The sequence below is a fragment of the Colobus angolensis genome, unplaced genomic scaffold (genome assembly GCF_000951035.1).
Source record: "Colobus angolensis palliatus isolate OR3802 unplaced genomic scaffold, Cang.pa_1.0 Scaffold5, whole genome shotgun sequence".
In the NCBI taxonomy this organism is placed as follows: domain Eukaryota; kingdom Metazoa; phylum Chordata; class Mammalia; order Primates; family Cercopithecidae; genus Colobus; species Colobus angolensis.
The window spans coordinates 13458393-13484861 of NW_012118487.1; the positions used below are offsets into that span (position 1 = coordinate 13458393).

Consider the following 26469-nt stretch of genomic DNA (forward strand, 5'->3'; position numbering starts at 1 on the left):
GAACAGAAAACCAAATACCGCATGTTCTCACTCATAGGTGGGAACTGAACAATGAGATCACTTGGACACAGGGAGGGGATCATCACTCACCGGGTCCTATTGTGGGGGAGGGGGAGGAGGGATAGCTGTAGGAGATATACCTAATGTAAATGACGAGTTAATGGGTGCAGCACACCAACGTGGTACATGTATATGTATGTAACCTGCACATTGTGCACATGTACCCTAGAAGTTAAAGTATATTTTGAAAAAATAATGAACTAAAAAAAAAAAGAGTTCTTTACCTTTTTTGGATACACAGTCTTTTTATCATATATGTGTTTTGCAAAGATTTTCTACTGGTCTGTGGCTTTTTATTTTCTTGATATTCTGTATTTTTTAAAGCATTTTATTTGTATAGCTTAATCACTGATTTAGGAAGAAATACCATGGTGTTGTGTGTAGCAGGGAGAGAAGGGTTATCTTTTGTGCCTTTTTTTCAAAAACAAATATGCCTACATTTTAAAATTATTAGTTTCTTCTCTTTGTACCTCCCCACCATACCTTTATAGCTTAAGCTGTTGGGATTCCAAGCAGGACAATATAAGGTGGGGGAAGAGTTAAAAATTATCTTGGACTATTTTTTCTGCTTTAATCAGCAAATGACCGAATTTAGTGGCCATTATCCAAACAATAGCCAATGGTTTAGTAAATAAATGTGTGGATCATACCTTTTTAAATGCTAAAATAATAGTGTCTTTGACATTCTTTGAAGTTCCACTCACTTTTCAAATTATTTCTAATTAAAAGATACCTAGTCACTGTTGGTTTGTTTTTTGTCCTTTGGGATTTTTGCTTTTGTTTTTGTTAGTCCTTATTGTAAACAGTTAATTAAAACAACATTATATTTTAAGTTAAGGTCATGCTATAAAAAGTATTTGACTCTTTTAATGATTTTTTGGGAAATTCAGTATTTTTTCCAAGTTTTTGAAACACACAGGTATTAGCAGTCAACTTGAGTTGATAAAACAAAAGTATTTGGTTTGAAAAAGAGATCGTGAAAGTAATTATTCGTATGCATTAAGAACTCTGATTTAGTTGTTCTGAATGACTTTATTTGCCCTAGAAATGCTATTAAAAGGCAATGCCAAATCTAGATCTAGGAATTTTTTAATACATTTGTACATGAGGAAGTCAATATACATGACAGACAAATGTAGAATGCCTTGGTGGGAGGTCAGATGGTAGTGGGGAGACTGGAGCACGCCTTCTTCTGGTGACTTTTCCCAGGTACTTCTGAAGAATCCATAGGGATTTGTGGAGAAGAATTAGAAAATTTATCTAAATTACAATTTTTAATTTAAGGCAACAACAAAACTAAATAGTAGACTGTTACTGAGCATTTGTCTTGGAGTTCTAGGTGTCTAATTTATAAGGTTTCTGAATTAGACTTCAGGGCCTATGTTACATTTTACTACAGTCTACAACATAAGTGTAGACTGGCAAGAATTAAACTAAAAGCCTGTTTCCCAGCTGTTAACGCATCTGGGAGTTTGGTTAAAAGGAGCTAGCTTAGCTTAGACTGAATTGTGATAAAAAGCAGGGTCTGGAGGCCTTTTAACTAGAGTCTTTGCTCTGATCAGAGCTGTATTTGGTACTGGCCCATAAGTCCACATAATTATAATTTGTAAGAGTATTAAGGACATCAGTAACTTTTAAATCTTACCACGTGAAAAATGATTATGTCACCTATGGACTTTAAAAGTAGTTAGCAAACTGGGATAAAGGTGATGATGGAACCAAGTAATTCCGAAAGTTTGTCTACCAAAATTTACACTTACAGTGTTTCAGCTATTCTTAATAATATACTTCTGGTTTTAATAGGTTTTAATGAGAAGTTTTAATTCTGGTAAATGAATCCTTCATGTCAGATTTGTTATACCACTGGGGAAAATGGGTTGCTTTTTTAATGTCACCCTTATTACATTCTGGCTTTTTCCCAGGCTTGCAGATGGGTCAGGGGTTGTGGAGAGTGGTCAGAAACCAGCAGCTACAACAAGAAGGCTACAGTGAGCAAGGCTACCTCACTAGAGAGCAGAGCAGGAGAATGGCTGCGAACAACATTTCTAACAGCAATCATCGTAAACAAGTCCAAGGAGGCATTGACATATATCATCTTTTGAAGGCAAGGAAATCAAAAGAACAGGAAGGATTCATTAATTTGGAAATGCTGCCTCCTGAGCTAAGCTTCACCATCTTGTCCTACCTGAATGCAACTGACCTTTGCTTGGCTTCGTGTGTTTGGCAGGACCTCGCAAATGATGAACTTCTCTGGCAAGGGTAAGTTAAACCCACCAATGTTGAATTCAGGTATCTCTAAACATAATCATGTTTAAATGTTCTTTTAATAATATATATTACAAAATATTTTCTTTAAACTTGGTCTTGTACTTTGAGATATTCTTTATTAAAACCTGGAAAAATATACAGTTAGCATCACAGTCAAATTTGATCTTGTGAAAAGGAGGACAATAGAAAATAGAATAACAACTTTACAGTTAGAAGAGAGGTTACCAATCAGGCTCTGTCAGTCAGTTGATTATAAATCAGAAACTCTCACTTTATTCTAAAAATACCGCAAAGTTGTGGAGTGAGAATTTCTAATTTAAAAGTTGGAGTGTTCACATGCTGTGTAGTTTGTGCTTCCCATAGGTATCCCGTCTGAAGAATAGGCAGACTTCAAAATCAATGAATAGTCCTCAAATGTTACTGTTTTTAATTTTCTTCATATAGAGCCTTACATTTTTACTCAATTCTATATGTCTTCAAAGGTGCTTGTTAGAATAAAATTTAACTGGTGAAAATTGTATCTACTTTTTTTTCCTAACCAGCATTTAAATGAAGTAGGCAAATATTAGAAAGCAAGGGGACAAACCGTTGTTTTTACTTACTTGCTGAACTTAAAGTAGATTATGTAAATTTTCACATTGTACTAGTTTGAATTAAAACTACAAATCTAAGAACATTTGCTGGAATAGAATCTGTTTTATTGAACCTAAGTTACTCCTTCAATAGCATCATATACTTTAACAAAAAGTATAGGTACATGACTTTTTGGCCTAAGAATATTACCAAACATGTAATCATTGGATCTCAGACCTTTTAGCATCCTTTACCAAAGTTTATTTGTCTTACTATCTTGAAGTGGGTCTTTATAAAAATATAGAATATAACTAGAAACAAACATCTTTTTAAGACTTCATGTAATTTCAAACTAGAAATCTAATCGAGACTTAATAAATAGCAAACTTTAGTCAAAATATATTTTCAGTAATGACATTCCTAAGTTAGATTTTCTGATGTCACGCAGTTATAGTACAAGTTATACAGGTCCTTTCTCAACCTCTAAATAGATAAAAATCATCAATATCATATCTTGTTATTCTTTTATTCATTTGTTTGACATAGTGAAAGTACTATGTGAGGAAATTCTATTAAAGAGGAGTCTTTAAAATAAATGTTATTAATTTTTTTAATCATGTGAATAGAAGAGGAAATGAAAGTACTTTTAAACTGGATCATTCTTTATAATCTCTTTTCTACATTTTAGTATTCCTCACTAACTTAATTTCTGTTTCTTTATTTGAACTTCTTTAAAAAGTTTGATTTCTAGTCTTCCGAAAGTCAATCAGAATATGTTCTTCATTTGAGGTTTAAATATGAATTTTTCATTTGTGAAAGAAATGTTTGCCATAATTATGCCTATTTTAATAATACTTGGATTTTTTCCTTAATAATAAATTGCTTCTATTTGAAATTAAAGACTGGCTTAGTTTTAATTTCAACTTTGGATGTATTGAATACTCATTGATGTTGGGAAGTTCTCTGGTTTTCACCTAGCTTAGTAATAAAACTCTAGTTTTGAGTTTTATTGGGACTAGATTAATAAGACTGAAAAAATATTGATAATATTCTAAACAATTTTTTATACTTACAGTTTTCAGTCAGCGATTTCATTTGGTGGGTAAAAATAATACAGCAGTATAAATCAACTACTAAGAGGATAGTCTCATGTTAAATTAGATATTTTACCCGCTTGTCCTCACAATTGTTGATGTTATGTGCTCAGACAGTAACTTTTTCTTGTTGCCCTGCACTTTGTGTGTTTATTAAAAGAAGGAAATTTGAGGCAGAAACTAATAATGAATATAAGAAAGTAAAGTTTCATTTGTCTCAACAAGTAGCAGGTGCTTTTGAATACACAACAAATGAGATAATTTTGAGACAAAGACTCATTACAATTGTATCAGAATTTAATTTCAGTATTCTCTGTGTCTCTAGAATAATGCATTTATATTTAAGGCTCTTTGGTAGATATCCAGAATTTCCAGGCATTATAATAAGATAAAACTTTAGCTTTCAAATAACAGTAGCCATTGCCTCTGTAAAGAGTTAGAAACAACTATCCCAATCTGCGGTATGTTTTGAGATATGAACTGTTAGTATTTTAGGTTTTATAGAATTTCTAAACAATCATGTATCGCTCTGATAGTAAAGAACCAGTGTTTTTGAAGCAGTATCTTAAAAACAGCTATGTTTAACATCACAGCTTGATGAATGTATTCAAGTTGTGGCATTACAAACAATTTCTATGTTTAATTTGTCTATTGTAACATTTATTATTTGAAAAACAAAAGTTGTTTCCCTGCCCAGCAATCTTTTCCTCCCATTTAGTTTTATTTCACAATAGAACGCATAGATGAGTTAATAAACCCTATTTAGATTCTTGGTTAATAATTGCATGCTGTGGATTACTCAGTGTTTGAAATCCTGCATCTATACATGTTAGCCACATGATCTTGGGTAACTGTTTTGTCTCTGTGTTTCTTATCTGTATCAGCAGCGTCACAGGATTGTTGTGAAGATGAGGCAAGCTAATCCAATTACAATATTTAAAATAGGGCCTGACATCTAGTACGTACTCAGTAAATGTTAGCTATTATTACTACTATTGTGATAGTTTATGTTTAACTTCAGATAGTACTCATGAATATTATTAATCTTTATAACTCACATTTATTAGATGCTGTCAAAATTGCTAAATTTAAAGCATCTGTCATACTCCAGTAAACAAATAGAAAACAAGTACAAACTTAAAAATTTTAAACTTTAGAACTATCAAATTCAATATTATTTCATGTTACTATTTTTTCATGTATATGCATATTTAACTTAGGAAATTAAATGTAGCAATGTTTTCTTATCTCATTTTCTCTGATTTTACAGGTTGTGCAAATCCACTTGGGGTCACTGTTCCATATACAATAAGAACCCACCTTTAGGATTTTCTTTTAGAAAATTGTATATGCAGCTGGATGAAGGCAGCCTCACCTTTAATGCCAACCCAGATGAGGTTAGTGAAGAACTTGACTATTTGTATCCAGTGAGCTGTATTACTATCTTGCTGTAGCTTTCCAATATGATGAACTGAAGGGAAAATAAAAAGTCATTGAACATGCTTTTTTAATCACTGAGAAAACCAGTATTTTAAACTATTGCTATGTGACGTAGTCATTTTTCTTCGCCTTAGCATGTCACATTCTAACCTTTCTACCTGCTTACTTTGTGTAGCAGCATCCATGATGTATATTCAGTCCTCTACTGACCTGATTATAATATTAGTACATTATAAGTAGAGAGCACAAAAATTTGATAATAAGAACCCAGAGTGTGTTCATCAGATTTTGTCTGTAGCAGTTTTTTTCTGTTTATTGTTTTTCCTTAGTAGTGGTTACTTTTATCAAAGATAATCATTGAGGACATTGTTCTATTTTCTGACAAATCAAAACATTGTCTTCAAATAATGCCTTTAACAATGTAATTCCATGTTGACATAGGAACTATTTGTAGATTGTTATAAAATTGAAGAATTTTGTATTAATTATTTAATTCTTTCTTAACATAACATGTAAGCATGATCAAAACGTGAAAACAACTTTTTCACTGATTTTTTTTCCCTATTCTTATTTTACTGTGTCCTGGACAAGTTCAGATTTTCAGAAATGTTTAAATACTTACAGATTTATTCTTAGAAATCCAAGTGAAAATTATACAGCACTCAGAACTACTACTTTTGGATGCATTATTTTTTGTGGAAAAATTTCATCTGCAGCATTATTTTAATTTACCTAATTTTCAAAACCAACTTTTTTTTATTTGTTGTTGGGGTATTAATGACAGTTCAAATCATGCAGCCAAGTATTTTCTAAAGTTATCTTAACTTTTGTTATAATTAGGGAAATGTTTCTCCTATGTAAAATATTTGAGTCTTAAACAAAAATACCAATTTTATATGTATGCATATAGTAATACCAATAATATATTTTTCTAACCAATTGATTTTTACTTACATACGGTTTATTTTTTGTTAAATTTTTATGGTACATAAATCTAAAATAAAATAAAATGCCATTGCAAAGGATTACTGATATACTTCTTATCAGTTAAGTCTTATTTCCAGAAATATAACAAAGTATATCTGTTGTAAAGCCAGGTATAATACTTACATTCAGATGTTTCTTTTCTTTCATCACTATTTAAAGAGGTATTACTGTCAATGAATAACAAACTGATACCTTAATGAAATTAGAATGATTTATAAGAAGTTCAAATTACACATTTACCAATATAATACTGCTTTTTAGAATCAAATGATCATTCTTCAGAAAGACAAATAAATGGATAAACTATTTATCGTAAACTTAAATGTTACTGTCCTTTTATTGCACTTTTTTTCTAATGTCTTTTATTATAAAATATACTTGTTTCCACCTTGTTTTTGGTCAAATCCCAGTTATCTTCCATGTAAATATATGGCAACATAAGAATGTCCCTTTTTTTTATCCTGCACTGTGGCATACCTGCTCTTATAAGAGATTCTACTGCACTTGCATATTCAAATAATGGCACAGTTATAGAGACTTTGTTATTCTTAATTCTTTATTTAGACTTAAACATTATTTGTTGCTAATTAAAACAGTTCATATGACGAACTTTATAATAAAATATATATTTTGCAGGCCAGGCATAGTGGCTCACGCCTGTAATCCCAGCACTCCAGGAGTCTGAGGCAGGCGGATCACTTGAGCCCAAGAGTTTGAGACCAGCCTGGACAACATAGGGAGATCCTGTCTCCACAAAAAATTTTTAAAAAATTAGCTAGGCATTGTGGTGCATGCCTGTGGTCCCAGCTACTTGGGAGGCTGAGGTAGGAGCATCACTTGAGCCCCAGAGATCAAGGGTACAGTAAGCTGTGAGAGTGATACCCTGTCTCAATAATAATAATCATAATCATAATAAAGATATGTAGCCCCAGAGGTCAAGAGTACAATAAGCTGTGAGAGTGAGACCCTGTCTCAATGATCATAATAATAGTCATAATAAAGATAGTATTTTGCATCAGTCTGTGGAGGTAATTGAATGATGATTGCTGGAGGAAAACTGAGGCAGAATGCTACAGTGTTGTACTGTATGGTACATAAGAATCAGGAGAGGCAGCTGTTTTAAGCCCCAGTCTTATTATGCCCATTTAATCAAGGCATGCTGGCTCCTCTCATGAATTATTCTGATGTTGAGTAAAACTGTCATCTTCAATTCATATCACTTTCAAATGTTACATTCTAAGGGAAATGTAACCTGGTAAGTACTAAGTTGTAGATTGTTACAAAGTCAGAAAAGTTGGATGTGACTGCTGATATTGATTATGGTAAGTAGTCATTCTTTGCTAAAGGAATGCCAATTTTTAAACAAATTATAAAGCAATCATTTTTACACAAAGATGAAAATACGCATGGGTCCTCATATACTAAAATATTATATGTATAGGTTTAAATATCTAATTTGGAAAAGCTAGACATATAAATAGGTTTTCATCTTTGCAGCTACCAATATCAGACTATACAGTTCTTATTAGTACCTCCTCTAGGGTGTTTGGAGAGGGGGCAGAGAAAAGAGCTCTAATTCAAGTTATTTTTATATCTGATATAATTTTTTAAAATTGTAAGTCAAATGTTAAGAGAGGAGATTCAAGTTATTAATTAAAATAAAATTTTTAGATCTTCAGATTTTACTTATCTATCCTACCTTCCATTGTTATTGAGAGTTGGCTGTATTTTCTTTTTTTTTCACTCCCTGGCCTGATTTAAAGGTACTCTGGAATATTCCAGAAGCACTGAATTTATCATTCTAAAAGGGCCATGTAGTACTCCCAAGAGGAATAGAGCTGAGCCACTCAATGTGTCTCAAGGTTCCAAAATTCTGATTCTATGCTTTTATGAACATGTAATTTAGCAAGTGTTACCTAATGGCAAAAGAAAATGCTGTCTTTACCAGAATGCACTTAGGAAATATATAGAAAAACAAGGACATTGCAATATACTTAGTAAGTTCAGAGAAAGGAGGGGAAGTAGTTCAGTGACTATATTCTATACTTTCTTTCATTGACTAACATAAATAATGTTAACTTGGCTAATTGTTTACCAAGTCAAGTATTCAAAATTGAAATCATGTAAGTGAAAGATCTATCCTAATAAATGTTCTTATATAGCACATATCTGTATGAGTCATACTTTAGCCAGACTTTAGAATGACTCTTGCCAAGTTTTTTGAGTGCTCAAAATTAGGCAGTACTTTTTGGAGATTGTATTTTGTTTTCTTTTTCCCCACTCACTGGAGCGCTGTCATCAGATATATTATTTTGGGTTCATTTAACTCTGAGCACTAAATTAGTTTTGATGATATGTTTAAATATGTGATGCTTATTGCAGGTACCTGAGATAAGATGTATATAATTGCTTAGTATTGTAAAAAATCTACTTTTTCATAATTTCCAGTATTGTACTTAACATTTTGATAGCAAGCATCATTAAAATATTATAAAAATAAGAATACTTACAGCCACAGGGAACAAGATTCTCCAAAGGACACCGTTCATGTCACGGATATGGGTAACCAAGCTCCACAGCAGCTGCTGGCAGTGGCTCATGGGGTGGGGGAGAACATCCGCACAGTTTGTGGTACGATAATCTGGCACGCTGTTGTACTATGCATGACCTTGTGATCTTAGCTGTATGTAACGTCTTGATCTTGTGCATGAGCTTGTGTACTTTGTGGCAGGTGGCCACATTCTAGTAAAGGAATGTGCTGAAAACCATCTCTTTACATTAAGTTGTATTTTCCCTGCATGTACAAGTTGTGTGTGTCAGTTTTATTCCACTAGCAGTAGTATAATGAAGTAATTTTATTTAACAACCAGTAAACTATATTACTTGTGCTCCAATGTATATTAAAACACTTTCTTGACATAGTTATTTTTAAATTTAGGATTTGAAAAATTGGTAGTGAACATGGTTTAACTTTAATATAGGTTTATTTTTGTTTGTGTAATTGTGTTTCTAAACAGTTTTTTGTTTTAAATGTCCTCATTGGGGTCAGATAACGAAAGTTTTTTTTTTCTTTTTAATGACTATATAAGCACATTTTTCTGGTATTTATACAGAAATATCCACATGCATATAATTTTATGCATTTTACTAAATTTATCTTGGACATAATCTATTATAAAACATATTTTAAATTTGACGTGTCCACACGCTTTAGGTAGAAATGAATATGCAACTTACTTTCAAGATAACGTGTTCTTTTTTTGCTGGACCAGCTAAAGTATAAACAGGAAATTTGTAGTTCTCCATTATGGAAAGCATTTCAGGAATTTATATTCAGTTCTTATGAATAGTATCTCAGATATATGTTAATGACTTTATTCAACAACAAAGTCGTCATTACCATTACTTCATAGCATAGCAACGGTGGTGAAAAATAACTTTTAACTTTTATTCCTAGGGAATGAAAACCGTCATGGGCATTATTAGAATGTACTGATAAACATTTCCCAAATGCATTCCTTGGGAATACACAGTTAAAAAGGAATTCTTAAGTCTAATTTGAACATGATAGAATATGATTAGTTGGCTTATTTACAGCCTAACATTTCAAAGCCTTTAATACCTTGATGCACATTGTGACTATCTACTAAGGGAGATGTTATATGCGATATATATCTAATTTTGTTTGATGTGGGGTTCTTTCTGTTTTGGGGAGAAGAAGGTAAAAACATTCCAGGGAATACACTTTGAAATAACCTAGTATAGATTATCTGTAATCTTACTGTGTGTAAATAAATGTTTTAGAATGGTTGAAATACCCTGTTGTTCCCTTGCAGTTATCAGATGTAATCTTCTCTCTTATCAAAGTCTGTGGGTCTCTAATTGTTTTCTTTCCTTTGGTCTGGTAGTACTTACTACAAAACAAACAAACAAACAAACCCTGAGAGTTGAATTGAGTCTTGACAGACTGAGAGATTTTTTCCATTTTTTATTTTGATTACCATCTGGTTTGGAAAGGGAAATTTTACTTTGGACAATAAGGGTAAGCAATAATGATTGCTTGAATAATAAACCTGAAAGCAATATTGAATTCAAATAACTGCCTGTACACATTGATAAATGTATCTGTCAAATAATTTGTAACTAATAGGCCATTCATCATTATTTCCTTGGTATCTCATTCTCTGTACTAACTCTTTTAAATCTTAGTACTTCTTAAAGCATAGAAGTATTCCTAATGAAGTCTGGCAGGCCACTAAGATACTTTTTACTTTGGAAAATGTACTATCTGTTGAGGTTTTATCCTCAGTTCTGTATGTCTATAAATTTGGCTTTATCTTTCTACTGAAAGTGAATCTCTCAGGAATAAACTTACAGGTAGTAGAATGTGAACCAAGTTGACCATAAGACACACATACTTCAAATAATGCCAGGTAGCATAAAGAAAGAGAAAAATAAACTCAAAATTCTAATTCTTAGCTGTGGTATAAACCAAGATATAGCTAGAAAGAATTCAGTTTGCAACACCCTTCGTTGTGCTGCTCAACTCAGCATGTTCCACATTTTATGATTGGCTTCTTGCAGTACCTACTTCTCCCTGTATGTATCAGCTAAGATGTTTTTGGCTGCAAGGAACTGAGAACCTAAACTGGGACTTAAACCCTTTACATTTGTTTACTTCAAAAGAGTCCTGGATGCAGGTATCCCAGTTAGTTTAGTGAGATAATGATCTCTTGACGGACCTGAGTGTGTTGACTTTCACCCTCTCTTGATAGCAAGGTGGCTACCACAACTCAAAATATCACTTCCCCCATAATAGTGTCCCAGTGCAAAGAAAGAGAGGCAGAAAAAGAAGCTTTCTCCTCATATTCGTTATACTTATTAGGGAGAAAAATCTTTTTCAGAAGCCTTCGGCATACTTCTACTCATTTCTTATAGAACATAATTAAATCACGCGAGCACCCCTAGAGCACTAGAGAATAGAATAGAAAGATTACATGATTGGCTTAGACTTACGATTCCACAACTGCAGCTAGGATGCTAGAAGAAATGAAAAACAGGGAAATGACCTTTGTTAAGGCATCCAAGCATCTGTAATGCCATTTTAACTAGTGATGCACTTAAAACGTGTCATTCAGCCTTCCTTTTATTTCTGGTCTCTGCTGGGTTAGAGGCCTTAGTATCCAAAGAAGGAACATTGGCACCTGTGGCACAACAATTTGAATTGGTAGCTGACCCTACCTTCTTGCCAATGTAGGTCTTCCTGCTACTAAGCAAACATATCAAAATTTTAAAACGGAGGAGGAGGGGATAGGAGGGGAGGTAACTATGCTGTGATTGAAGTGGTTAAGCCTGATAACCAGAAGGAAATAGTACTACACGATGTGGCAAAAGAAAAGGATATAGGTGGAACTCAAGAGATGTCTTGAGGTTCCTTCTAGTGGTACTATATCCTATGATAAAAGTAATTTTTTAAAAAATCACACTGGGCCTACATGGCCAAGGCTTATAACTCACCATTTAGACTCCTCACTAGGGAAAGCACCTCAACCAGTTTGTATGGCTGGCTCATTCCTAGGGTCCAGAGTTGAATATGGATTCTTTATTCCAACCTCTGTTCCCCTTGGAGGATGCTTTTGTGGCATCCATGTAATCTACCTTTGACTCATGAGGTTGGAAAAGATGTGTGTAGAGAAAGATTTTTTAGATTTTTTAGTTTTCTTGAGACAGAGTCTCACTTTGTTGCCCAGGCTGGAGTGCAGTGGTACAATCGCCGCCTCCCGGGCTCAGGTGATTCTTTGCCTCAGCCTCCGGAGTAGCTGGGATTACAGGTGCATGCTGACACACCTGGCTAATATTTTCTTTAGTAGAGACAGGTTTGCCTCAAGTGACCCACCTGAATCGGCCTCCCAAAGTGCTGGAACTACAGGAATGAGTCATCATACCTAGCCTATTTTTTAGGCTTTAAAAAGAGACACAAAGAAGTAGTATTGTCTGTGTGTGTGTGTGCGCGTGCGTGTGCATGCATGCGCTCGCTCACACACATGGATACATGTGTCATGTACACCTCTAGGCATTGGTATGTGAGAATATAATGATATGACCATGTGCAGGCATCTGGTAGCCATGAGGGATATTAGTAACCCTACCAAGAATAGCAGACTGGAAAGAAAGAATTGGGTCTGTGATGCTATCTGTGAGCCTAACAACCTGGAGCCATATTAGTTTGGAACTTCTTGTTATACAAGGTAATTTTATTTTTGAAGTAAATATATCCCTTTATTTTGAACTGGGTCTCCTGTTGTTTATAACCAAAAACATCTTGATGTATTATTGCTGTTATTATTATCCAAACTCTTAGGAGTTTGAGATGTAATCCTCAATGCAAATTTTTAAAAATAAGCATTGCTAACTGGGTACAGTGGCTCATACCTGTAATCCTAGCAATTTGGGAGACCAAGGCGGGTGGATCACTTGAGCTCAGGAGTTTGAGACCAGCCCGGGCAACATGTTAAAACCCTGTCTCTACAAAAAATACAGAAATTAATCGGGTATGATAGCATGTGTCTGGAGTCACAGCTACTTAGGAGGCTGAGGTGGGAGGATCACTTGAGTCAAGGAAGTTGAGGCTTCACTGAGCCATGATCATGCCACTGCACTCCAGCCTGGGTGACAAAGCAAGACCCTGTTTCATAAACAAACAAACATTGCTAATTCTCAGTAGCAGATCAATTTATCTCCAAATTTGCTGGGGGAAATTTAATCAGGGCAGAAGAAACTAGGTGACAGTGAGAGGAGTCCCTCAGCAAATATGGCTTAACTAGCTTCCTCCTCTATAAGAATTGTTTGCCCATAGGAGCTAAAATGCTGGGGTTTATGGCAGGCCCCTTCCCCTTGATCAACATTAGAGTCAAAGTGAAAAATTATGCCTCTCAGACACTAAACACCCTCTTCCTCTGCCTAGACAAGTTAATACCTTCAAGCAACCAGCTACAATTAGTCAAATGGTGCTAAACTGGAGGTCATTTTCTTTTTATGAGAGTAATGTGACGTATGTATGGATATGCGTGTGTGTATGTATCTCTTTTGAATCTATCTCTTTTTGTCTATCTCTTTTGAATTTTGTCTGTCTCTTTTGAATCTGATCTGTGATGATTTTGCGGTTAAGAAGGCAGCTTTACCCTTTGCCTTTTAGGACAACTTTAGTTTACACCTTACCCTAACCATACTCTATGCCAGCCACCCTCCTTTTCCCTTTTCTCCCAGAGTCACTCCAACACACACTGTAGAATCAGTTCCCAGAGGAGGTTTGTGGACTCAGAATAAACCTTTTAGAAACTTGAAAGAAAGACGAATTTCCCAGGCCCTCTTCTAATCGTTGTCTAGTTGAAAAAGAGATTCAGGCTCTAGAATATTCCATAGCTTATTCATCAATCAAATCACCTGATGTATTTTACTCTTGTTTTATTCAGTGTGCTATGGAAGCTACTAATTTGCTGTATCATTGAGTGTGAATTGTCTCGGATAAAAGCTGAAATTAGTGGAAAATGTCTTCATCCTAGGACACATTTTTAAATTTTTAATATTGAAATATGAATTGCTATAATGAACAATTTTTTATTTGAATTTTACTTTTGTTAGCAATTTAAATAATTGTAACTAGAGACGTTGCAGTGGTACATTGAGTATTTTAAGTACATTTTAATGAAAAATCTGCTTGTTTTATATTTTCTTATCATACACTGCCTGACTCCCTTGATACCTCCCAAATATTTTTCCTTATCCATTGTGATCACAGTTTCAGTGCAACTTGGTATTACTTTCTAGATTTAAGTTCTCAGCTTTAATGTCCAAGGTGTTTGCCTCTTCTACATGTCTTTCATGAATTTAGCAATTGTTACCAGTGTCACAGTAGATGTCACTTCAAAATATGAGTATTGTATCAGAAATCCGAAGGATAATATTTCCTCAATTTTTGGGTGTCATCAATTGTAAGACATCCATCAACTTACTTACGGCTTTTCAAATATGGGAATATGAAGGAAACACTACCTTAAGTGCATTTTTTAAACCAGCTAACTGTAGTGTACATTTATCCATAAAACTATGTAACATTTTCTTCTTTTATATCATAAAGTTTTTAGAGAGATGCCTTCTTTATAACAAAATTCCTAAGATTTCTGTAAATCTCTTTAGGTCATTAGCAGTTAAATATAGCATCGAGTGATATGCTACTTTTGATTATTTGGATTGGTGACTCTGACCTTTGAGAATTTATAACTTGAGGTATTTCAAAGTGTGCTGGGGTTTTATCTGCTCTTAATATTTGATCCATCTTACACATTTTTTGGAAGGGAGTTGTTTCTGTATTTTTCCCCAGATTGATTTATGTAATCCTCAGAAATTTACAGCATCTCTTGAAAGACAGCTGGAAGCTTTGTACATGTAGATTCAAACATTCATTCGACAAATATTTATTAAGTATCTCTACCACTTACAATTGATATAATGTTGACTCTGAGCAGGTTATTTAACCTCTGTTCTTCAGTTTCCCTATCTGTAAAACGGGGACAGTAATAATACTTATAACAGTGTTCTTGTGAAGATTAAATGAAATAAGACGTGATAAACATGCCTCTAAGTGTTCACCAAACTGTAACTATATGTTTATACTAAAGTTACAACTACAACAACTTAAAATACCAAGAACCAGGCACTGTTCTAGGCCTTGAGGTTCTTCTTCTTCTGGAACTTTTGGATTCTAGTAGATAACTATGTGACACCTGACTAACGGTCCTTCATGAAGTGTGTTTTGGTCACATCAATATCTCCTAGCTTTAAATGATACCCTTTGTCTTTACTTGTATTTTCTGACATGTATATGCAATCTTTTGCATATACAGTAACATTTTGTTTCGGTAGTGCTGCTGAGTTTAATCTTTTTGACATTTAAGCAATAATTAGGGGTCCAGAGTTATGTTAAAATTGAAATATGTGTCTTGGCTATAATGTTGGCAGGATGAATAGATACTTACATTACATGATTAAGTATATACTTGTGCTGGCAGTGAAACTACCATGTATATCCCAACTTGCTTCTCTGCTTGTCTGCTAGTAAGACTTTTTTTAAAAAATATGTTGTTTACTTTAAAACTGTTTCAGAGCTGTTAAAATATATTTATAAATGTACATATTAAGATCTAGGTAATATGATAAAACTAGTATTTATGGGTTAGTCATTTAAACAGTTGTATATATGCACATTGCAAATCCAGTATTTGTATGTGATTCTTATAAAGCAAGAATTCTAAACTAGCATCATTGTTAAATGTGTCACTTTCTCATTACTTTCCGTTATCATAATCTAATAGAGATTTATCTCCATATTTTGATTAGAATGCTTTCTTTTTCTAATATGAAACAGGTTAGAGATAAAGGGGGCTTTTCCAAGAAGCTTGACTCAGCTAGCAGCAACTTTTTTGATAATAATTACAGTAATGATTGTTACATTTAATTGATAGTAGTAATTTACAATTTAGGAAGTACTTTCTTATCTATCATATTGATCCATCCCAGTCACTAATGTGGTTCTTTTCGGCAATGCTGGAATTCACAGATGTGGTTCTTGTTCTGTTTGAAGCTATTAGAACTAATTAAAAGGGGCTTTTAATTATTTAAAACTTCAGAAAATTAGGTTCATGTTGTTTTGTTTGCCATTGCTTTTTCTCTCTTGAAAAATAAGCAGAAAGACCTGTCCTATACATCCTTTGTGTTTTCCCTGGACTCCATTGGAGGGAATATTTATTTTTATTTAGATTTCCTTAAACCATCATTCTTTCCATTGGAGGGACTATTTATTTTTATTTAGATTTTCCTTAAACCATCATTCTTTTATGTGAGATTTTCTGTTGACATCTTTTAACTGCAAACAATTTCAGGTGTATATATCTCTGTCCTTAGCAGTTCCTCAGCATTCTGCTCTTGAATATGTTGAAAAGTCTTCCATAAATCATTCTAGCTGAAATCCTTGCCAATTCAAACAATGTTTATACATAAACTGGTTTCATATTATATGAATGGTAAATGTAAAATCAAAACTGAATAATATGACTCTTCATTATCCTCCAGACAAAATATGGTATTATGTTTCGTAACTAACTGAGAGAACTGGCTATAAGATACTGACACTCTCTCTTCACAACTGTTCATTCTCCCACTTCAGTGTGGACAGTGTGTGCTGTCTCTTCTTGCTCTGGAAGAAAGAAGACTGAAATCTGCTATTCAGACTTAAAACTGACATCAAAACTATCTTTACGTTTCTTTCCCAATTTCCATTGCCCCCTTTCCTTTTTTAGTTCTATGTAACACAGAGCCTTCCGGTGAATAGCCTAGTTACGGGTTTCTCAGTGAGAGGAAAACTTAGTACTCTTATAAAATCTTTCTATCTAGGACAACTTTTAAAATCTGGGCATAGTTTTTACTTTAGTCTTTGAATCTAGTGATTGTATTAGGAATAACCGTTGTAATATTTATAGGCAGCTTGAGAAAAGCAATGCATGACATTTCTGTTATGTATGTGCTCAAGGTTGGCGTTAAACATTGAAGGTCATGGAAAATTACAGAAAGTAGAAAACATTACAAAATTTAGTGGCTAGAATGAAATGAAATGACAGGATAAAAACATAGACACCTAGTATTAAACGTACTAGTTAAGAAATCTGCACTTATTTTACTGCAGCCAAAAAGCAAGGTGTTGATTTTTTATTTGCACAATAAATATCCTCAGATAAATTATTCTCAATTATCCACATTCTCTGGGGCTCACCCTCCCTTAACTGTAGAGCACATGTTCTCTAATTAAATAGGGAGAGGGAGAACTTCTGTACTGATACAAATTAATAGATTTTACATTTACCTTAGCAATTCTTAAAACACTGTAGAAAAGAAGAAATAGTATCAGAGCAGTCATCTTAACCATTGCTGCTGCTATTTTCAAACAAAACAATGGGGATGTTCCCATTTGACCTACAGAAGTGCCAATTAATTTTTACTGTTAATAATATATATCACTTAATTTTTACATTATCTTCAGTTTGAAAAATGTTACATTTCAGTTTAAATTTCATTGTGGTCAACTGTATACTTGAAAAATAATATATTCAGTTAATTTCACTGTGGTTAAAATGTATACTTGAAAAATAATATATTGGTTATCATGTTGAAAGAAAAGTTAGAAATCTAGATTGAGCTATATTGTTTCAGGATTATTATTTTTTTTAAGTCTTCAAAATGTTTTTTTTTTCAAAGAAAATTAAATACAGTGTACATCTGGCTTTCTATTATATAATGGTCTAAGGACAGTTTGATTACCTGAAAAGTAGTAGCCATTGTACTAGATTTTACATTGTATACTAGGACCAAATTAAACACAACTTAGTAAATCAAATTTTTTTCTACATTTCTTTACTAAGTTGTTCTTTAGGAAAAAAATTAAGGGTACTCCCTAGTATGTGACAGTTTTGTTTTATTAGTGACACCGATAAAACAAAACAAAACATTGTATAACTTTTATTGACACCAACTGTTACACAATATATGTGCCAGGTGTCTGTGCCAGTAGACAGTACTTTCAGTACCAATAGTCAGTACTTGTTTCATTTGGCTTTGCACATCTAATTTTCTAGACAGAATTCACTGTGTTCCCAAATATATATTTACGGATTCTGAACATATGTATAGTAGATTTTGCTTAACCTTAACAAGAGATGGGTTGAATTCACATTAACTTCACCTAGATTCTCACTGCTACTTGGCTCTCCTTTAGTTTATTCCTAGTGAATTCCCAGTCATATCCTACATCGTTGTTGATAGAAATCTTCACCACTTTGCCCAAGAATCCAAATCAGCCCTCTCTTTTCCAGTGCTCCCCAGATAGTTAGTCCTCTCTAAGAAGGAAACCAACATGTCCTTTGTTTTCTGCTTTTCATTTTCTTACTGTAGCTGTCTCTGAGCCCATGTTACTGTGCTGTCCCCCAGGCTAATCATTATAAACTCCAGCAGTATTTTCAAACCCTTCCCCTGCTCTCTTTATCGGCTTTGCTGCCCCTGCAGCAAAATCTCCTGCACATCAGTTTTTTCCTGTCTCTATTGACCTCTCTTTTGTCTTCTGACATGATTAGGTTGAAATTATCTTGAAAAAAAAAAATACTTTCTCTTTTTTCCCTTTAATTTTGCCATTTTTTCCTCCTTTGTACTAATATATTTTTCAAGTGAGTGGACAATACTCAGTTTCCTTACCTTGAGCTCGTTCTTTCGTTTTCTTCTTGGATTTCAGCCTCTGCTACAGTGTGGAAAGAGACCTCTTGAAAGTCACTTCTTTCCTCCCAGTCACCAGACTCAGTGCTCTCTTCCTATTCTAGCATCCTTGAGCTATTTGAAAGAAAAAGAAAGCTAGCTGTGTTCCTTTTGCTATGCACTTAGCCCACTAAGATTTTTACTGATTAGGAAACCCAGGCTCAGGAAGATAGAGTAGATTGTTTATATTCATATCATCATTAAGTTGCAGAACCGTGGCTTGGTCCCTGTCCTAAAAATGATGCTCTTTCCATCATACTGCATAATTGCACTAGACACCCTGTTCTTTAACTCAAAGGCCCTTGGCCTCTGGAATATTATTCTATCCTTTTCTTCATTACTCCCTTACTGATCCTCCTTATCCAAGATCCTGAATCTGTATCTTCAACCCTCACTTTTAAAATATATCCTATTACATTACCAACTACCTACTATGCCTTTCTAGTTATATCTGTCATCACCTAAAATTCAACGTTTCTAAAAGTTAACTCATCACTGTTTTCTTCAAATCAACGCACTCCATGACTTTTTTACCTATCATTTTCTGTCAGTCATTTCCCTCTTCATCTCAGCCAGAGCCATCAGCTGTCTTTCACTTTTCACTGTCACATGGCTTGATAGCCAGCATATTTATCAAGTTATTTTCATATATGTAGCATATTTCTAGTGCTTTTTCATATGTTCAAACCTGGACAGTGGTATAGCCTACTATCTATTTATTAAGTGAGTGCTCTGCTGAATGGCCCACTATCTAATTTTTCTTTCGTTATTTCTCTTTATATTGCTGCCAAATTCACATTGTAGCCCATTGCTTCATCAGGTTTAAAAGCCTTCAGAGGCTTCCAGTTAGATTTAGTATAGAGAATAAACTTCTTACCCTAAAATTCAGCGCTATTTCTGTCACTGTCATAGTCTGGTTGTAGACTTACTCTCCAACCCAAAATATTTCCCGCTCCTTCCTAAAAATAGTCTTTAAAAATTTTATATTACTTTTGCTCATATAATACAGTATTAACTGGAACATTCTTTTCCAGTGTTCCCTTCATTCAGCGCTGTCTAAACCCCTTACATTCCTTGTCTAAACCCCTTACATTACTTCAGTCTAATCTCTAGCAGGAAACCTTATCCAAATGTCCTATCCCATAGTGACTTTTTTTCCTTTCAGTGAACTACTGAAACACTTTTCATAAGCATTCATTTAGATTTTCTTCTACTGCCATGTACTATTGATGTACCTTGGCACAAGTGTGTATTCTAGATGTTTATGTACATGTCTTATTGCCACATATAAACTTAAATTTTCTTAGGGCAAAACTGTTCCACTACTCAGTGTCTATCACTGAATACCTTGCATATCACACCTTGTGTTTAATATATTTCAAAAATAAAATGTAGACAATGTTAATGTATTTCATGTTTTAAAAAACATTTTAAAGCAGATGCATATATGTAAATATGCACAGATATACATATATCTATTTTACAAGCTAGTCTTTAGGCATTCATCTTTCTATCTAAATGTAAAGTGAACTGGATACTTTTTTTAAAAAAATCAAATGACTATGAAATTTATTATTAGTAGCATGAACATTATTTACCAGTTTATTTTCCCAAGAAATATGAGGCCTAATATCTATTTTAATAAGAGGAATTTTATTTACCCCACTGTAACTATCGTTTAAAACTATTTTTTTAAAAATATATTTTGGCTAATAGTTTCCTTTCACCTGACAAGAACTGATCTCTGTGCTTGGAGATAACTGAGATCAGTCATGATGGTTTCACCCATTATAGTACTGACACCATCATGATTCATCTCAGAGTTATCTGACAGAACTGTCTCAGAATTCTCCCCACATGCAAAAAAAGGAACTACATTATGACTGCAACAATTTAGATAATTCTAAAAGTTGAACAGAGTTGCACATGGGAGTTAAAATGTGTATAGATTAAACAGTCAAATTTAAGTAGTTCTGAGTTTGAAGCTTAATCTTAGTTTGAAAATGTAAAAACAACACCAAAAAAAAATTGAATCAAGCAGAGACAAATGATTGGTCTTTGAACAGCTCAACTGAAATTACAAGCATTCCCTTCCTTATGTGGTACTAACTTGTCTGCCTGTAAGTGACATTTCCTGACTTTACTTCTATACTCATCTAGGATAGGGATTTGTAACCTGCACTCCTTAGCTGGAATTCAATTTCTGTTTTAAAAAATGTGTACGTGCATTATTCTGTGAAGAAGTTCTGTGACTTTCCTAGTACTCAAAAGGGTCCATAACCCCCCAAAAGAGCTTAATATCTTCACTACCACTACACACATCTTTTCCTTTGTCCTTGTGACACAGCCTTTTAGATATCCTAATGTCTTAATCTTTTCTTCTTTCCTAAGTATATCTTCTTCTCTGGCCTAATACTCCTGCGTCCCTCAGCTCTTTCTTACATAACATGAATTCTACACCCTTCAACAATCTCACCGGGTCTTAATTTCCTTTGTCCAGATAAGTCCTAATTTGTCAGTATGCCTCATAAAAGGGGAGACACAAAATTGGAAACTTCTATAGTCAATTATTTAGACTATACTGAGCTACAACCTTCCTTCTTTAAAATACTATATATATATATTAATCTAGACTCATGATTTCCTTTGCATATGAGGCACTGCTCAGATGTCCATGCACATACACACTGCTCAGAGTTCTAGTCCTGACTAATCACTGATACGCTGTGTGGTCTAGGAGTTTCTCTGTACCATTCTTCTAAAATTTTATTTTTAAAAATGCTTATACCACTTAGTAAACAAATGTATAGTATTCAACAGACCTCATACTGTGGTATTTTTTTGTATTTAATTGTAGGTTGGTGTGAAAGTGATTGCGGTTTTTTGACATTACTTTTAATGGCAAAAACCACAATCACTTTCACACCAGCCTAAAATATAAGAAGATAAGAATTTGGGTGACTTCCAACTTCCTTATTAGAGACAGTTATAATCTGGTCCCATGTCTTTTTGTATGTGTTATTCCTTTACCATTCACTTTGGTAGCCCTTCTAAAGTAACCTTCCTCTCCAAAGGAATCCCAAGCTTGAAGCTGATGCCTCTTTTCCTCATAAAACCAATAGAGTTGGCGTATTTCACACTGTGTTCCCAGTTTTCAGGATTGAATTTAACAATTCTTTGTGCTCATGCCTGCTCCTATGTATTTGATTGATTTGGGAGAACTCAGGTTAGATTAGATGTAAAATTCTCAAAATGTGTTTTTCGTAAAACAGAATATGGCTAACAGTGTATTTTTATGATGTTTACATGAGGCAAATACCAATGTTTATTTATAACTAAGTATCACCAAATGATATTAAAGTGGCATGGATTACATAAGTAGAGAATTAGATATCATTAATGTATATTATTAGTAGGTTTGTTTATTTTGCACAATTTTTAAAAAGTAGCTTAGCATTAGTTCTACATCTCAGATACTGATTTACATATGAATAAATAATCTATTAAATAATACTTAATTGACATTGTTTTTAATCATTTCAATTAAAGTTAAATACTGGAAATAATTCTAAAATATTGTTATCCTTCTACACTGAGGAATTTTGGAAACAATTAAACCTGACTTTTGCTAAGCAGATTGAGTATACAGTCAACTCTCGATTATTCAAACTAATGAAGGAAAGGATAGAACAAGCATTAATGGTTTTCTAGTTGCTGCCCCCTCGGACAGTTGATGAAAGCCTCATTCCAAAGAAGTATTTTGGCTTTCCATCTTATCATATTACATTTTCTAGTCCTTGTATTCAGGATTTAGTCTGAAATACAGGTTACAACAGAGTTGACCAGAAAGTTTCACGTTATCACATTCTGCTTTTCTTCATGTACATTTTTAAAATCAGTGCCTTAGCATTGCTTTTGTATTATTAAAATTCACATGAAAATTTGATCAAATTGCTAGTAGGCTATTATATTGATGGCTCATAAAGTTAGTTTTATATAAAAAGCCTTATCTTTGAATTACAACTTACAGATAATTATAACCTTTCAAAAGCATTACCTCGTGGTACCTAATTACTAAAAAAAATTTTTGTCATAAAAGTTTTATGAGAAAGTTTTTATCTTGAAAAGGTTTTTATAGATATTCTTCCAACTTTGAAAATTCTTAATGTGTGTAATATTTCTGAGTACTATGTAAGTGTTTGTAAAGTGAAGAAATGCCAAAGGAATTTATGTGTGAAAACATTATGTTGTGTGTATATAATACGTCATTTTCTCTACCAATTAGCGGCACATAGTGTGCTAGTATCCAGACATAAGTATTCATGGGAATGCATGTATCTGGATAACCGCAAGTTGAAATAAACCCACCTGCCTTTTATTTCAATAACTGCACATTCAAATCCAGCTAAGACATTTATTTGAATGTGACCTCTGTATATGTGAGAGAACACTGTTTTCAGCATTTGATTTTTTTGTTGTTGGTGGTGTTTTGTTGTTAGTGGTTTAAATCTAAAGTAGGTAAAAACTTATGGGTAATGCTTCTCTGGAAAACTTTGCATGCAGAGAAAAGGAAATTCAAAGATAAATTCTATGAAAAACATTGAATTGTTTTGTCTTAATATGTTTTCCCTCAGTGTGTATTGTAGCTAGGTTCTTGTAGAATGTAGCAATGTTTAAAGCCAAAGTAGTACAACCTATAAATTGGCCTGGAGTTGGGCCTCCTTTAAGTTAAATAATTTAATATTTTTCTTCCAGAATAAAATCACTAGTCTTTCATTTGGAGTATTTTTTTTAATCAAAAAACTATTTCCTTGAAAGGCATACTGCAATATATATGTGAACTTTAAGAAATCATGTGTTCTATTAGACATCAGAAGTGTTTGTTACAAGGCTTGTTTTAACGTCTGTATTGTGGTTTCATCTGCAGCCCCCTTCCCCAAATTAGGCCATATTTCTGTATAGTTAGTTTTACCTGACATGAGCCAGAAAATTAAATAAGATTTCTTTAACAGTCTTAACTTTGAATTTCCTGCTTTTCATTGCATGTAAACTATCAACCACAAACAGTAGTTTCAGTCCAAGTTCTAGCTTGTATTTTGCATGATAAAGCTACAAAAAGTCTATTAATACTGGAAACAATTTATAGCTACTGTTCTGCTATTGCTTAATTGTTAAAATATATAAATAAAGAGCAATTTTATTTATGTAGACTTGTCTTTCTGCTTTAGGGAGTGAACTACTTTATGTCCAAGGGTATCCTAGATGATTCGCCAAAGGAAATAGCAAAGTTTATCTTCTGTACAAGAACACTAAATTGGAAAAAACTGAGAATCTATCTTGATGAAAGGTAAAGACAGAAATTAACTTTTCATCCAAAATGAGTTGAGTAATGTTTTTGATGAGTTAAATTTTACTTTAATACTGCATAATAATCATCTGGTTGCAAAATTGAGTAAAGACAGGGAAAAGATACCTGTATCTCGTACATCATTTCTTTTGTGAGCTTTAACTTGTTGATGAGGAAGTTACCATTTTAAAAGTAAAAGTCCACACAAAATGGAAGCCCAACGTCTTTGTAGTAGCAAACCAAAACAAAATATTTTTCAGGAATCTGCAACCCTGATTTTTTAAAAGCAGCCATAATCTAAGTGTTTATATTGGTAAAAATTCTGAATTACGAAATTATCCATATAAAAAAGCTAGTACAAAGACAGATTATAGTCATAAACCCAAATCCTAGGGATATAAGGTATATATATTTGCATGTAGACACTAGACACTATATAGAAATGTCATGTTCAAGTGAGAAAATTATGAAAATGTAACATTTAGCAGTGTTTTACACAGAGATGATAGTATGCTATTCTGAGTTGATAGTTATTCATTTGTACACTTTACTTTTGGTTATTAATGAACTTAAATTTTGGGACAACGTTTTGATGCCACATAACTGAACCACCATTTTTAAAATTATAGCTCTCATGCGAATCTAATCCATGGCTTCAAAATATGTTTACCTTCATTGTAATTCTCAAACTTTTGCACATCTCAATATTTTTAAAGAACAATCTGTAAATGTTCATAATATTCCAGAAACTTTGCTAGAGTAGTAGTACACGGATGATTAAGATATAATATCCCTATCATCAAGAAGTTCACAGTCCAGCATACTGGTCGTTGAAACATGTAAAGATGACATCATTAAGTTTTCTTTTAATCTTTAAGTGCCAAGTACCTAGGGATAGGCAAGGGTTTTTTTCTTTCTTTCTTGTTTCTTCTTCTTCTTTTTTTTTTTGTGAAGAACCAGATCTTTTTGTAAATATTTTAAGTTTTGTGGGTCGTATGATCTTTGTCACAGCTACTTAACACTCTGCCATTCTGTGGTGAAAGCAGATATAGACAATACATAAACTAGTGTGAATGTGTTCTAATAAGCTGTATTTGCAAAAGCAGGCAGCAGGCCAGATTTGGCCCAGTAGCTGTAGTTCGCCTGTTCCTGTTATATGCAATAGGTAGAAGCCGGAGATTATGATCATATAATCGTGACTGAGTTCAATAAGAATTGAAGGCCATTGTAACAAAGTTTAACTCTATATTGGAATGCTAGTGATTTTTTTTAAAAATTACATATACACACACAAATATTTATATTATAGCAAATAAGCTAAATGTATATCAATAGGATTGTTGCGTCCATTAGATAGGATACTGTGAAGCCACTAAAAATAAATTAGGTGGATCTAGGTATAAAGATATACAAAGCTGTCCACGATATACTATGTGAAAAAAGCAAAAAAAATTCTAAAACAATATATTGCATATGTAGGCATTCTTAAAAGTCTGTGTAAATAGTTTTTACCTCTGAAGATGTGAATTGGTGTAGGTGGAGACTTTCATTACTTTCATAATTTGAAAAATAAACAATTCTATTGCTATTTGGATTTAGCCAAGAAGACACTTAAAAATAAGTTGTTCGTTTTAATACTAGAGAATTCCTTTTTTTTCATTATAGAGGTAAAATTACTAGGTTTTACCTTGTTTGATTTTGTTATAAACTACTCATGAGAGATTTCAAAGTTAACTTCTTAAATAATCATACTTAGATTTTTTTAATATTGGGAATTATACATGCTTGTGTACGACTAGGTGATCTAGTAATCCATAATAAGGTATTTTTATCCAAAAAATGGAAATTTGTTATTTTTTTCTTACCATTTTTTTAATGAAGAAAAGTTAAAGCTGTGCCTTTTTTTCTTTCTATAGGAGAGATGTCTTGGATGACCTTGTAACATTGCATAATTTTAGAAATCAGTTCTTGCCAAATGCACTGAGAGAATTTTTTCGTCATATCCATGCCCCTGAAGAGCGTGGAGAGTATCTTGAAACTCTTATAACAAAGTTCTCACATAGATTCTGTGCTTGTAACCCTGATTTAATGCGAGAACTTGGCCTTAGCCCTGGTAAGAATATATATATTAGTAGTACATCACCCCATGCCCACTTTTAGGTAAAAACAGAGACATACGAGACATTTGTCTCACTGTGGGGAAAAATATTCTCAGTAATTACAAATACTTGTTTTCCTGTTTGTAGCAGTGACTACTTCATCATTTATGTGAGCTTAGAAAAAACAGTTTGTCATAGCTATGGTGTGCGTGTGTTTGTGTGTATATATATATACACATAGCTATGT

General features: G+C 33.3%; 1 protein-coding gene across 2 annotated transcripts in view; it reads left to right on the forward strand.

Moving 5' to 3' along the window:
* The window catches only part of FBXO8 (F-box protein 8), a 54795-nt gene that overhangs the window by 25697 nt on the left and 2629 nt on the right, over positions 1-26469 (forward strand). Inside the window, exons 2-6 of one of the 2 annotated variants that reach the window (XM_011959605.1) lie at positions 1983-2164; positions 2288-2319; positions 5266-5392; positions 24005-24123; positions 26040-26236. In XM_011959605.1, the coding sequence (XP_011814995.1) occupies positions 1991-2164; positions 2288-2319; positions 5266-5392; positions 24005-24123; positions 26040-26236 (649 nt within the window). In that variant the 5' untranslated portion in view covers positions 1983-1990. Of the gene's footprint in view, positions 1-1982; positions 2320-5265; positions 5393-24004; positions 24124-26039; positions 26237-26469 lie in introns of both variants that reach the window. The other variant, XM_011959604.1, reaches the window with a different exon arrangement.